This window comes from Psittacula echo (assembly GCF_963264785.1).
Source record: "Psittacula echo genome assembly, chromosome: 4".
Taxonomy (NCBI): domain Eukaryota; kingdom Metazoa; phylum Chordata; class Aves; order Psittaciformes; family Psittacidae; genus Psittacula; species Psittacula echo.
Window position 1 is genome coordinate 114,708,343 of NC_137738.1, and position 15,393 is coordinate 114,723,735.

Here is a 15,393-nt window from a genome sequence, read left to right on the forward strand (position 1 = left end):
CCAATTGTTCAAAGCCAAAACTCATGTTCTGAAGTTGTTGTTCATTGCCAAGTGCAGGATTCTGATTTAAAATGACCTGTTTTGCATCTTTATGTTCAGGTCTCTAAACTGAAAGAAATCCAACAATATTCATGGCTCCCCAGTCAATTTTGTGTTAACTTCCCTTTCAGCTTCTCATGAATAGGGCTGTATTACACCAAATTAATTCTAAATGAACAGTCTTCCCTGGAAACATTTCTGCTCCACTTTGAGGGGGAAAAAGAAGTTGTTTAAACAAGATTATACCTCTGACAGGATTACACCTGACACAAATGCAATCCTGTACTTGAATGAATTGTGATTTTCAAAACTGTGGGCTTTCAGAGTGTATTATATGATGTTATTTTTGCTATCCATGACACCTCTCAAAGCCTCAAGGATTTTTTCTCCCCTCTCTGTTTCACACAGAACATGTGCGGAGTTTCCCCAGTTCTACTGGAGGATTAAAAATGACTCATGTGGCTGTTCAAACAAAAAGCTTCAACGAGAAACTGTTTTCTCCTTTGTCTTCAGGGGTGCTTGAAACAGTTTACACTCTTGATGACCCACTGTTTATAGCCCAACGCAGGCAACAAGATATTAAACAATATCCTTACTGTATTCTTACTTTCTCAAAACCGACCCACAGGTTTCACGCAAACATTGTGTTATAAGATCATACCCAAAAAGTAGTACAAAAGTTGCAAAGACACAAATGTGATCCAGGCAGACACACATATAATTAGATATCAAAGGGGTTATTTTTAGCGTTGCAAAGCATTGCTCATTTACGCATTTATGTATTTATAAGCCTGGAAAAGCCTTGGAAAGCTACCAACTGTTTTTACTGAAAGCTAAATAGAAGTATACTTAGAAGGGCGCAGTGAAACACATTCTTTTTTGCCACGTTGAAGCATTACAGTGGTCAGACATTTCTCTGTCCATCTCTCTGATACATTACTAGAAATAAAAGATTTCAGACCGCTGTGTCTGAGGTTAAAGGGAATTCAGTATAACTCACTTTCCCAAGAAGCCAGGAGAGAGATTTGTGGCATGACAAATAGCTAAGAAAGTGTATGCAAGAAGATGTAATTTAAAGTAGGTGACAGTTGTTTAATTAACACTTTCTGCTGGCTTCTTACTGAGTAAATTATATTATACAAATTACACTCACCTACAAACCAGCATGTGGGGAGAAACAGCTATAAAAAAGTTTACACTGGAAGTACTGTATCTTGCTTTCGTACACTGGCCTCCTAAACCTGCTCCTAGAACTCTCATCAGTCAGAGTACTGCTGGATCTTTTTGTTAGCATCTGTTGTTTTGTTAACATTCAAAGCCACACAGAAAGGTGCAAAGCCCAGATCAGAGTGAGTGCTGTGCTCTGTAGATGATGCATTTCCAAGTTCCTCTGTATTCCCAACAGGGAATCTTTAGCCCTAATCCAGCAAGCTAAGAGCCCCGTGCTACAACCACTAAAAATTAATGTTTCTTCCCTGAGCATTGGCCAAAAATCATCTCATCTAGAAACTATTTTTTCTTATCATCTAATTAACCCAAAAGACACTGACATCTATCCAGAAGAGATTAAGTGGTAGAACATTTGCACGTCCCGCAGTGGTGTAAATAATAATGACTAGCAGGCACAGAGAAAATACAGACACACATATAGATAAATGGATGTATAGCTACAGATACGGAGTAATGTAAATGTATCCCCTCTGTCATTTGGGTTTATACAAGAGCACTGATGATAACTCAAGAATCTTCATAAACATCATTGAAAAATCACAAATACCAAAAAATCATAATGAAAGAATCTATGAAATCTAAAAAGAAATTAATAAAAAACCTAATTTCTAATAAATTTCCAGTTCTGCACAACAACAACAAACAAAAACTGTGTAATTTTATGCTTGAAGGCAAAACATGCTGGATGATGGCGGTTTTTTCACCAGCAGCGAAACAGCATCTTTAGCATGTAAAATAATACTTTTTTTTTTTACTATTACTATCTGGTTAATCAGTATTTAGATTCTTCCTTATAGTAATTAAAACATTATTTAGGCCCTGCAGTCTCACACCTGATGTCTTCTCCCTGAAGAGAAATGTTTCACCAAAAACCATGTTTTGGTCTGTGTACACAGTTTATGTGCAACGGCCTCAAGATTCCTCTGCTCAGTGAAACAAAGATCTTCATAAAACCATTTTACAGAACCTTCCCATCCTATCCCTTTCTTAGAGTGGTCTAAAGGAATTAGATTACAGGTAAATAACTTGAAATAGTCCCCAGCTTTCATCTGTGAAAAATATAATCAGAATAAATAAACACGAAATTAGCAGCATTAAACCTTAAGTAAGGAGCGAGGTTTGTGGGTGAGTGAAGGCAACTCAAAACAGCTCCTTTCACATCTGTAGTATTCCTCTTGCTTTACTTCAGAATAGTCGAATGAAAATAGCTGTGTCCTTATTTATTACCTACAATCTGATTATTTCCATTTGCAAATAATTTGTTGTATTTTTGGCTGAGGAATATGCAGATTCAGCGCAAAAAGGAATCCTATACTTTGCTTGCAAGAAAGAAAATTAGGCTGTACTGTTTTTGAAGCATTCCAGCTACAATAACATAATTATTATTAATCTAAAGAAATGATATGAAGTTAATGGCCTCCAAGAGGTTACAATTTTAAACCTTTTTCCTACCCTAGGGAGATGGAGGATCAGCAGTTAGTGTTCCAATTCAAGCCCCAAGCCTGTGACAACATATTTTATAAGCTAAATCCAGGTTTGGGAGACAGGCTGCATATTTTTCAGACTAAACCGGCATAAATCACAAAGTGCCAACCCACTATGAGGTTAATGTTGTGTTTTACTACAGTAAGCAATTTCTATCACCATTTAAAATGAGACAAGCAAAATTCAGGCAGACAAAATCTCATGCATCAAAGATTAATTTTTCAAGTACGCAGCGTAGGCTTCGGCTACTGAGGGAATGTATTAGAGTGGGAGCAGCAGCAACCTCTGCAGTTAAAGGAGCATAAACATCTCCATTATAACGCATTATAACCCCTTTTCCTTGTCAGCTGACTGTAGTGACCAGAATTCTGTTTATTTTCATGCTATGCTTTAGACTTTGCATTTTTTATTATTATTATTTGAGTAAAAAGGACCAACTACATCCAAGTATGGAGGAAATAAAATATATCAGCCTTAAGGGCACAACACCCTTCGCCAGTGCCAGCATGCCTGAGGAATGACTATACACTGCCAGTGTGGAAAGGAATATTCCAGTGGAAATTGTTTTTCACTGAATCAGGAGACATTTTAAATAGCACCTTGCACATAAATCAAGCACTAGGAAAGTGTTTACACCTTGCAACTTACTCTCTGTTTCATCAAGGGGGTATCCAGAGAGTGAATCCCAGCTCACTGGATGCTGACGCCAGGGAACAGCGGTACCAAACAGCATGGGTAGCAGTCACCGGCACATTGCACTGTAAACTCCATTCTGTAACTGCGTTCAGTAACACCAAGACTTGGACCTTTACAGAAGCCGCAGATGTACAGAATTACAGGAATCAGGCCAGGGAGGGAGATTCATGGCATCAAGTTTCTACCTCCTGACATTACACTGTATTAACACACACACTGCAAGCCAACGGTGGGCCCAATTACTGAGCAAAAAAGTTCAGTCCTCCACTTAATTATGTCCATGCCCACTCCATACCTGGATGGAGTTCAGTGTTAAATGACCAGGTTGTATCAAGTGGTGCCCAGAAGAGGAGGATTTAGATTTAGCAGTGAGGATCAATAGTAAAACATTTCCGTTAGCCACAACGCATACATTTGTTAACTGAACAATCTGATGTGAAATGACGGTTTCCAGCAGTACATGCCACAAGCAGTCACGCCATAGCATGACACTACAGAGAGCACTGACAAATGCTGACACTGACACTCTGGTCCATTCACAAATTAAGTTTTAAAGAATCTATCCGTTAAAAAATGTACACGAGCTAGGCTCAAATCCAAGGACAAAGACCATCTACTGTCATGAAGGAAGAGTTCTGCTGATTCATAATCCCACATTTCAACTGGTAGCTACAGCACTTGTCCCTTTTCTACCCAGACTGATGACAGACCCTGAGCAGACTTGGAAGAGCAGCAGATGTTTTAACTTCTTTAGTTGAAGTTGATAAATGCATTCCCCACCATTGCCCATGAGTCCTACCTTCTCCCCTTCTTGTGTGTATGGGGGGGGGGTTGTGCATAAGGGAGAGACAAGCCATAAAGCTTTACAATATACAATAAAACCCCCTCTAAAATCTAAGCAGGTTTTAGGACCAAAGAAGTAATCATTAATATTTCCCTTCCAACACATTTACAGCATATACAAAGTATGCTATTATTAATGGTGAATACAGCAGGTCATTAAGATGACTGGAGACAATAAGGCCAAATTAAAACACACTAAAGACATCACTGCGTTTATTTTCAAAACGGTCATAAAATATATAAATTGAGCTTATAAAAAAAACCCATATGAAACCTCGACACAACTCAGGAGAAAAACACACAAACACGTAGTAAGTGGCTTTGTTAACCAGAAAAAATCCTTTCCCAAAGAAATCTTAACAACAAAAGTCCCACTGAAGAACAAGGGGTCACGGACCTTTGATTAATATTAACTTGCTTTGCTTCATTTGAAATTTAAATATTGAAGCAATGCTAAAGATCTCAGAAATACAAAAAAAAAGGGATTGCAAAGAGCTGCTGCAGCTCAGTGCTGTTTCAGGAAACCCCCATTTAGAGCTTTTTCTGGCTTTTCCTCGCTTTTTCTGGCTTTTTCCAGTAGGTGTCACGCAGTTTGGGCACAATACCGACAATAACACGACGTTACCCAGCCAAGACAAAGAGTATAGCGACATCCCTCCTGGAAAACTATCAAAGCATTTATGAAGCTTCAATTATATTAAAGATTGTGTCACCCTATGCTTATCAGCAGCATTTTTTAACTGAAACTGCATCAAACTCCCGTCTTGTTATGCATCTTTTCCACTTCTCACTTGAAGTTTTTACTTTTAACACTTAAAAGCAATTGTGAGAGAAGATCAGGGACCTTGACCAACTGGGACTAAGTAGCCAAGCGTGTCTTCTGTAAGCAATCCTCTCTTGTTCACATACTGCTCACTTCTAATGCCTTCCTTTCCAATTTGCAGACTTGCCTCTTCCCAAAGCAAATAGGAAGGTAGCAAACTGAACAATCATGCAAAGATAATGTTCTTCTGCACATCAGAACCATGCAGAAGGAAGTATCTGTTTGAGACTCGCATATCATAAATTTAAATTGCTTGAAACAAAGTTTATGCATTATTATACCAACCAAGGTTTTAAAAGTAAGGAAACAAAGAAAGTTCTTTGCTGAATCCTGGAAATTCACATAATACACTTGAATATTATGCCCCATTTTTCCAACTGATCAGTTTTGGTGTACTGGAGTCGAGGTTTGGAGTTCCAATTCTGCATAATCAACCTTTTAACTACAGCTCTGCAAGCAATCTCCAAGAAAATAAAGGAGAGATTTAAAATCACTACCCTTACAGCCTCACTTTAAACTAACACCCTCCAAATAGTCATCTTTTAAATACAGAAAATTATGTCTATAATGGAAGCACGCTTTTTAATCTCTACTTTTTAATCTCCACTTTTTAATCTGATTAAACAAATTTAAAGGCTGATTCCTCCTACTGTGCTTAATACTAGCACTCCTCCTAACTACTTATTTCACAGCAGGAACTGTCTTTGAGAGCACATTCACATTATGACTCCAGACTGATCTACACAGTGACTCTGGACCAGAAGACTATGTTATATATGCTACTTCCTAAAGGATATTGCTTGAAGTACTAAAAATATCCAGACAAGCAGAAAACTTTATTCCATATATTACAGATTTATTAACAACATAAACCAATGCATTAGAAACTGCCTAGCATTTCCAGCAAGGTACCGCTACTGAAAGTCCACCTTTCAGATTTAATTTACCCATGGTTGGCTCTATCCCATATTAGAGGCTGTAAGATTTTATTTTCCTAGGTTTAGGGGTTTTATTCTCAAACATTTTTCAGAACAAGAAATAAACTATTACTAGAAATAGTAATAATAGAAAAAGTTAGTTTGAGGGTCCTTTCCTGCCAAGGCTGGGGCACCACTTACCTGTGCTGGATGCTGTCACCACATCTTCAACTGGATTTAAGCCCGTTAAATACCTTGCAGAATGGGAGTGTATTTTCTAATGGGTTCTGACAGGGTCTTTTTTTATAGTGAACCTCTGCAAGCAGATAACAAGCCATGAGGTTGTTATGGACCCTTGGTTCCAGCCATAAACACAATTTACATTCAGACCATTTTCTGCCACTAGAGCCAACTGAGACTATTAATCAAACGCGAAAGAAAACAAGCATTTGTACAGCATTTAAACAGACACAGTTTATCCGTTATTTAAAGCATGACAGTATCAGAGTACTGCTCAATGTTTGAAGACCAGTTGTACAATATTTAGAATGAGCCTTTCTTTAAAAGGAACAACAATAGGAAGTACAGAAGTTAAGTAATTGATGACGGCTCTGGGAGAGCACTAAAGGAAAACATCTCAGAGCAAAACGCACTGCCTTTTCCAGCCCTCCAAAGTGCAATGAAAACTTGGGTGCCTGTTTAGGTGTATGCTGAAAAACAACAATAGATGACATCAACCAAATTATGTATTCACCAAATAACTCAGTTGGCATTTGGGGGGGGCTTTGTGTAGGCCTTTAAAGCACAGAAGGCAGATGGTGATTACACTGACTTCTGTAAAACTGTACTGAATGTTACATTAACTGGTAATTAGAAAACTCAGTTTGATTTCCCTTCTATTTTCATACAGACTATTTTTTGGCATTCAAAAATATGTATCTTGAAAAGTTCATATAGCACCATCTCTAGGCTATACACATGGTAATCTTGCTCTGTTCACACTATTAGAATAAAACAATGAAGAAAATTATGGACTACTTTATCTGTTCTCCCCCCAAGCACTGTTACTTGTGTATTTCACAAACTCCTCCAACTCTGCTGCAACGAGAACAAACCACGGAAAGCCAGCCTAGACCCTAAACCTTTGCATTTTTCAGTCAGAAACTACTTTTCAATCTTACTCTGCAAAGCAACTGTTTATCAGACCTGTTCTTATTTAACCTAAGTAAACACAGAAAAGTATTCAATAAAAATACATAGATCATAAAGGAGATTGCCAGTGTTTTTTATTTATCAACTACCAGCTTCCTGACAAAGCATAGCTTCCCTTCAAGTGCCAAATTTAATTCCAGCTTCCTCCAAGAAGTCTAGAAAACAAAGCAATATGCTGCATGATCTTTGAATACTAAATCTTCTTTAACATGGAGCCCTCAGCTTAAGCCCAAGCCCTGCTTCGTACAGTACACATGTAGGTGGCTCCATCCCAGAGCAGCTTTGCTGATTTCAGCAAACTGCTTCCAAGGAAAGCATTTCAGGATGAAGAACTAGAGATAGGAAAATCCCAGGGGCAGGAAATGCAATTGTAACATTGTGCAATTCAGTTAAATAACAACAAAAAAAAAATAATTCATCATGCTAGGAAATACACTTCCCATTTACTATCATTATTCATCCAACTACAATCATGAGAAGGGCAGACAACCAAATAATCATTGCATTACTCAAACTGTTAATGGATTATTGTAGCTGGTCTCCTACATACAAACAGATAAGTGAAAAGCAAATTCATTGTGAAAGCTGGCAGTTATCCATTCACCTATAACCTTCAACAAACTGCTGACACACAAAACTGCACCACAGCGCAACTGCACGGGGAAGTCCAGACCTCCCATCATGTTGCTGCTCTCATCACACAACTCAGATGTAAAATAGTTTTCACGGTTAAATTATACTGCTGTGACAAAAGTGACACAGAGTGACCAAAGATATCCAGTGCCTCTATAGCTTTTAAAATAGGAAAACAAAGTCTTGGTTGGCTGATCACTTTCAGACGAATGGTCTAAAAGGTAAAATAATTTAATGAGCCTACAACCAAAAGCTTCTAAAGGGAAAAGTAAAACAAAACAAGTTGGTGAACACAAGCATGTTTTAGGGAAAAAATCTAAGAAATCAGGAGCATCCAGTTCTCAACTTCTGCATGCAAACTGTACACTAACCTCCCCGTGCCTGTTTGTCAGTTAACGTGTCCTTCCCCCCCATGTTGATGCATGATCAAATCCAAACAGACATGTCTTTGATGCAATTTCAATTTCTAGGCATATTGATTAAGCAGAATATTGACTTTTCACTATGTCTGGTTACAGGTTTTATTTCCAACTGCTAGTGATAATGGGTTTTCTCATTGTTTTATTATTCCTACATAAAGCACAAAAAAAAAAATCCCTACAGTCTTCAGACAGGATCCTGTTCTACAAACCTAACTTAAGCAAGACCCATTAAACTACTATAAAATGTAAAAGGAGGCCATGCCTCAGACATGACCCTTTCTCTTTCGAACACAGTTCAGTGCTCGTTGCTTTGATGCCTTGTATTTCATTTCTCTCATTAAAACACATGGGATGAATTATGCACCTGCGGATGAGCAGCTTTTCTGTCCCTCACAAGATATTTTTTTGTTGAAGGGGAAGAATTAAACATCAAAAATCCCCAGCAGAGTAAATGACAGTGTGTTATCTATCAATGCTACCCGTTTTACAGGACTCTGGTGAAGTTTTTGGCCATATACAAACCCAACATAACTATGACATTGAACCTTCATCAACAGTTTCCCTGACCTCGAGTCCAAATAACCTTTCATAAATAATCATTAATATGTGGTGAAGCTCTGTATGAAATATAGCAAAGTTTTCCCATACATAGCAATTAGCACTGTCAAGGAAATAATTGGTGGCTCTCATCATCATCATAGAAGGTGCCAACAAATGACTGGGAACACAGTTTTCTTCTTTACCTAAGGCACCAAGGGCCACAGGAACCTAAAAAGCCACCTGGTACTGTAGCAGGCATTTGACTTTACCTGAAAAACATGTAAAGCAAATTGAGAAAACAGATCTAAATATTTCTGAATGAGCCACATTTCTAGTGCAGACTGCAAATAAAAAGAGAGAGAGCTTGAATTCCAGTTCTCTGCTGTTTGTAATGCTTTCCTGGTATTTGTATCACCACATCTTAACATACTATTCTGTAAGATCCTAACTTGCACAGGTTTCCTACCGTTCGTTCGTACATAGTGGATTGGCCAAGCACTGTGCTGTCAGCATGTTAATTTTTTCCAAGGCAAGCTCAACATCTACACAACAAGGTCAAATAGCCAACTTCCTGTTTTAAAAAGGATGGGAATTATGACAATTCCACTTTCAAAGTGCAAAAACATTTCGGCACTGAGCTGCACGCTGTCGAATGTTAAAGTGTGACAGATGCCTTCCCAGTAATTGCCAATCAGCCTCTACGTAGCAGCTGAAAACACAATACATCACTTTGATCTCCTCGGCTCTCAAAGTATTCATAATCAAGGAATCTGCATGAAGAACATGAAATATGCAACATTTCCCAAAACTCTCTCCGTGGAACTTAAATATGGTAATGTATATTTTGTTCATACTTCATAAAGCATTTCCAATCTTTTATTATGCATATGAAATGACACGTTTTGGCTTGTGAAAAATAAACGTGAAAGATGCTTTATATTTTAGAGACATGAAGGTTTTCATCGGATAACATAGGTGAAATAATCATTTAGAAAAGCCTGAATTGCTTTGAGGGGAAGACATTATTACAGAACATCCTTAATTAAGTCCCACTGCTAATTTTGTTAAATGAATACCTTGTTGAATTGGACTACAGGGAAATAAAGCCTGCATACCAGCTCCACGTGCTTAGAACAAGACGAAACCGCTGAGAGAGCCTTGACTTACATTTTGCAGGTAGGTCATATCCACACGTGATTTTTGCTTGTCCAGTCTCACAGCCACTCAGGTTGCGGCATTCAGCAACTAAGCAGGGCCCGGCAGCTCTGTGTATGCAGCCATCCACTGCAAAGGAAACCCAGAAACTGTCGTTTATTAAAAGCCAGTCTTTCTGTTGCCTTCACACTAATACACAGTCACAAACCTTTACTGCTTGTGCTCGCATTCCCAGCGCAGACCTACTCATCTATAAGCAGATATGCAGATACACACAAACTTCTTTTCTGCCAGAATTAGTCCATGTGCTTATCAAAGAAATGATATTTAGTCAACTTCTGTTAACTGCAAACACCTAGAAGAGCTAAAGCAGAATTAAGATTTCAGTGTTAGAAAAGGGTCTTATTCAAGGCTCTAAGAAAGTCTCACGAAAAGCTATGAAAACAAGTTTGATCCCCAGCTAAATGCAAGCCTCTCTTTTACTACACACCTCTGATACTTCTACAATTAAGCAGACTACTTAATGTCACCATCCTATTAATGCCTTATACAAAAATCCAATCCAATGCTTATGGATTTGAAATCTATAAAAGACCTTGGTTTGACCTTTTTTCCATTTCTTTAATTCTGCATTATTCACACAATACCTTGGAGTTAATGAAATAATAATTACTGAAGGTTGCAATTGCAGCTACGTATGCAAGAAAATTAGTAGAGTGCATAGATCTTATTACTCTTGGGAGCCAGCAAAAGAATAGTAGCAGCGGCAAAGAATAAAAAATGGCTGCTGGCACAGCATTTCTGCCCTCTCAACATGCAATCAAAGACATCATTTACTGTAACTATGGCAAAAAGTTCAGAAAAGGGAAACAAATAAGGGAAATCCTGTGTGAATGAACAAGTTAACTGCAGTAAGGCCCTAAGTCAGCAGCAATGATGAAGTTCAACTATGAGAAACAGGATCAATTTAAAAAAGGTAAAAGAAGCTCGAAGAAAGGCTAAACAAATACTTCTGGACACAAGAAAGGAAGATTCTGTATTCATATAGTTCAATATTTAGTTCAGATTTTATTTCAGATTTAACCAGTTCAAGGTTACAGCAGTATCCAACAATACATTTGAAGCAATTAAACCAGAAAAGGTTTGGAAAGCCAAGCATAGATGTGTTTTTTACAGATGCCCATAAACTGTGTAGGTTTCTATGGGCTAGCGTAGCAAGGTTTGAGTAATACAAGGCTTGGGCACTCTGCTTGCCTACCAGCCATTCACTGCCCTGGTACTGGGATGCAGGGAGACTGGGCAACCATCTCACCCCAAGCTGTTTTGTGGACCTGCGAAGTGAATGGCAACCTAGCTGAGAGCTGATTCCCTCTCATGACTACGAGACATAACAAAGTATGTTTTTGTCAAAGTGCATTTGGTAGAGTATATAAGTTTATGTTCATAGTGACTGTTTGGTGGAAAAAGGCAGGAAAACAGAGGTGTGCAGCTGTCCTATGACCTTCATACTTGGCCACACCAGGGCGCCCGGCCAATGCTCCCAGCGTGGACAACAGTGAGACCATGAGAAACTGCATGGACCCACAAGTAAACAATCAGAGATTTGGCATAAAACCTTGTTTTTATAAGGGTATAAAAGCAGGAGCCTCTTTTAGCTGAATCTGAAGACTCACCTATGGGTAGATGCACCACACAGGAATTTTCCCAATTACCTCAGACTCCCAGCATCGCCTACAACAGGGCTTCCCAGCTTGAACTGTGGGCCTGGATGTTGATTCAGTGATAATTTGTAATGTATTTCTTCTTGGTCTCTGTTCTCTTTATGCTGTAATGATTTGATGCATTGCTCATTTTCCTCTGTACTTATATATATATATAAAATATATATATGATTTGCTTTATTGTACTTATTTACTATATAGATATATATACCCAATTCACATCAGTGTGCTTGTTTTCTTTAGTGTGCTTATTCGCTTTAGTGTTCTTGTTTAATAAAATGTACATGCTACACAATAAGTGTGTGGTCGTTTTGTTGCGTATGCTGCCTGTCAGCAGAACAACCTGCAAAGGAAATGGTGACTAGCATTGCTGCATTAAGGTCAAGGCTGGTTTTGCAAGGTGTTGAGTATCTCCCTCAAGGGGAAGGGCAGACAATATCTTTATCTGAATGAAGCCCCCTTCTACTAAGTGTGAAATAAAACCGATTGCCTTTTCTGAGGTGTTCTGTGCCAGAGTTAATACTCAGATGCCACAGTGAAACTGGCAAAGTGGTCCACTGTAATGCTCCATACTCACCTTGAACACGGTGCCACTAGTTTTTGAAATACTTTCTATTAAACAGAAAGATAATTACAGAATCATGTGAATTTGCACTTTTAATGACACTTTCTAAAATGCTCTTGTTGCAACGAAAGTAGATGCCATCAGCCGTAAGCACATCAGGCAATCTCTGTGCCAAGACATTGTGTCTTCTTCCTCCACCTTAGCTGAACTTTTGTTTATAACTTCCCCAAAATCTCTGCTTAACACACTCCAAGATGCTAATGCAAGAACAACACTTTGTAACCTCGAGGGGAAAAAAGAATGCCTGAAATCTATCCTGTGCTCAGAATGTCCGATTTAATTATTTTAACTTAATTACTAAATGCTTTTCCAAACCAAGCAGGATAAGTAAACCAGAGTGCGTTGAAACCTCAAGTATATTTTTATGAGCACCAGCACCACCACAATCTTTACCAACATTAATATTTCCTGAGACATTAACGTAAAAATAGCACTGATGCTTAGGACTGGCACTTTCTGCAGGATTCTTTACAGAGGAAGAAGTCTGTCACCTGGACAAGGGCTCAAGTCCATGCAATTATTCCCTTGGCAGCGGATCAATCATTTCCACCCCTGAGATCCTTCTTGTCCCTAACAAACAGGCACCCTCCCTGAGCAGAGTCTGTACAATGATTTGTTCAGGTGCCCTCTCCACCAACTCATCTGGACAAATCAATCGCTTCTTCAGTTCCCTTTAACACAAGTCCAGCTCAGAGCTCAGCCAAACAGCAGAACCTGCAAAAAGAAACCACTGCCTCTGGCAGGGAAATGGAAACCCAGGCTTGCCACTTCTAAATCTGCAATGTATTACCATCCCTAATATGTCAGCATACCAAGTGCCAGAACAGCTGGGATGGGCAACACTGCTCCCCATCACTAAACCATCTCACGACGGAATCATGCTCTTAATACACATCCAGCTACAATACAGACGGCCTATCACTAGTTTCCTGGAGCTGGTTCCACACAGGTCCATGTCCAGTCTTTATAATGGAAGCAGCCTCCAGAAAGATGAAACCATAATTGAAAAAAAATTGAATTCTTAATGGAGGAAAATCAATTTAACCAGAACCAGTTTTGACATGTGACAAGGAAAACGGAAGACATTTGCCAAAACCAAACAAGTAGACGTGCATATTTCCCTTATAAAGGTGGCATAACAGAAAATGATTGAATACTTCAGACAGGCATAGATGGAAATGTAGACATTAGCATTTGATACACTTCAGTGCCTGATGACACAGAAGAATGAAAGAGTTGGGGGGAAACCACCACCAGAAGAAAACTCAAAAAAACCCTGAAAAAGCAAACACCAAGCCACCCCCAATTTTCTGAATAACCTCTTTTTTTCTACCATATATTATTAAATACTTGAGCAGAGATGACCTCTGGCATCTGTATGCATTTTCCATTTAATACAACTCAATAAACCATGCTAGAAACAAATAATATATACAATCTATCACACAAGTTTGATAATTCTTAAAGCAAAGAGCCAAGCAGTGAAATGTATTGCCAAATATGAGCACTCTGCATAACATAAAGAAGAATATTTGCAATGGTAGAGTAGATTAGCAGATCTAAATAAGAGACTTCAGGCTCTGCTAAAACATGTCTTAGCTGTATTAATTCATAACAAAAAAGCCATGGAATGGGCATGCACAAAACATTTGTGTGAGATATTTTGCTTTCTGGAAGTGTGCACTGACTAGTAATGGAAGTGTGAGCATTGTTAGCATGGAAATTTTATGGAAATTACAGATAACGGCAACAACCTCAGGAGGGAACAATGATGGCCAAAGATATATTGTCATTGTGTCGTAAGGAGGAAGAGATTCACTTGATAGTAGTGGTATGCTGCCAAATTACTTCTATAGGAAAGTGAAGAATCTTTGATGCAATGGTTCCAGATACTTCATCTCTATCATCAGTTTGAGAGATGCTCATCTGCATTTTTGAAAACATATTTGGAAAACGTTAAACCATATCCCACTGCTCCTTCCCTGGAATTTCTTTGTGTAACAGGCTGGAAAAGCCAGGCACTTATGGTCAAATCTGGCTTGCATCACGTGGCAGTGATAAGGAATCATGCATTACCACTGTTTTCTACAACCAGTGAAGAATGTTGCTTTACTTTGAAGCTGTCACTCTGCTTTTCAGTATGCCTCTTTTCTACAGGCTGCCTCCCTGTCTAGGTTTATGGAAATCACATATATACTTTGGGTCATTTACACACACAAGTGACCTGTCATTTCACAGCTATGAGAAAGATGTGGGACAATTCCACAGACAAAACTATCAATCTTAACTGACAAGAAATCCCATCTCTGGTCTGCACGGTCATAATTTGGCACTTCTAAGTACTGGTAACACTTGAAGGTACTAAAGTCAGGGCTGCTAAGCACCCCTATTGATACTGTGCTTCTTGATATGAGTTTCATGCTTATAAACCAAGCTATTTCTAAGGAATTTTGATAGCATTAATACAGATAGAGTCCTGCCCGGAGCCATCAGTGAGGTGGCAAATACCCACTGGATGGTCCCTCTTCTCTTCTGCATTCCTCTGCCAGCAAGGAAGCTGCCAGGCTGCCTGACGCTCCCCACCACCTACCCCAAGGTGCAACAAATGCTTTGAAAAAGCACACAACACTTTTGCTTTCAGATGACTACAAAGACTTGAGCACGCTGACTTATCTCTGAAATGTGATCCTGTTTGGAGTGCACTGTCACGTATGGAGAGCCCACACAAATAGGGTTTCTGTATTTACTGTCTCACTGTGGCTTGGCTGGACAAGCTTGTGGAAGATGTTTCCTAGTTTTGAAGACCCACATACACGAACTACATTTTGAGGGCTGAAGAATGGCTCAAGGAGCTTCAGATTCAGCTCTACAGTTCAGGCAGTTGATGCTTGCATAAAGCTATTAAAAATAATACTCCACATTTTTTCACTAAAAATAATATTAGCAATCTCATTCCATGCATCCATAAGTTTTAAGAGCCACTAGGGACAGAGTTCTGTTCTCCCAACAATTCAGCAGAAGCCAGTAATGAAGAAAAACTCTTCCCAAAGCT

At 38.8% G+C, this 15,393-nt stretch overlaps 1 protein-coding gene across 1 annotated transcript in view; it reads right to left on the reverse strand.

The window, feature by feature from the left end:
• The window catches only part of MACROD2 (mono-ADP ribosylhydrolase 2), a gene marked incomplete at both ends in the record, with an annotated part of 889,218 nt that overhangs the window by 603,636 nt on the left and 270,189 nt on the right, over positions 1-15,393 (reverse strand). The window contains one exon of the mRNA XM_080615786.1: positions 10,008-10,124. Coding sequence (XP_080471912.1) covers positions 10,008-10,124 — 117 coding nt within the window. The remainder of the gene's footprint in view (positions 1-10,007; positions 10,125-15,393) is intronic.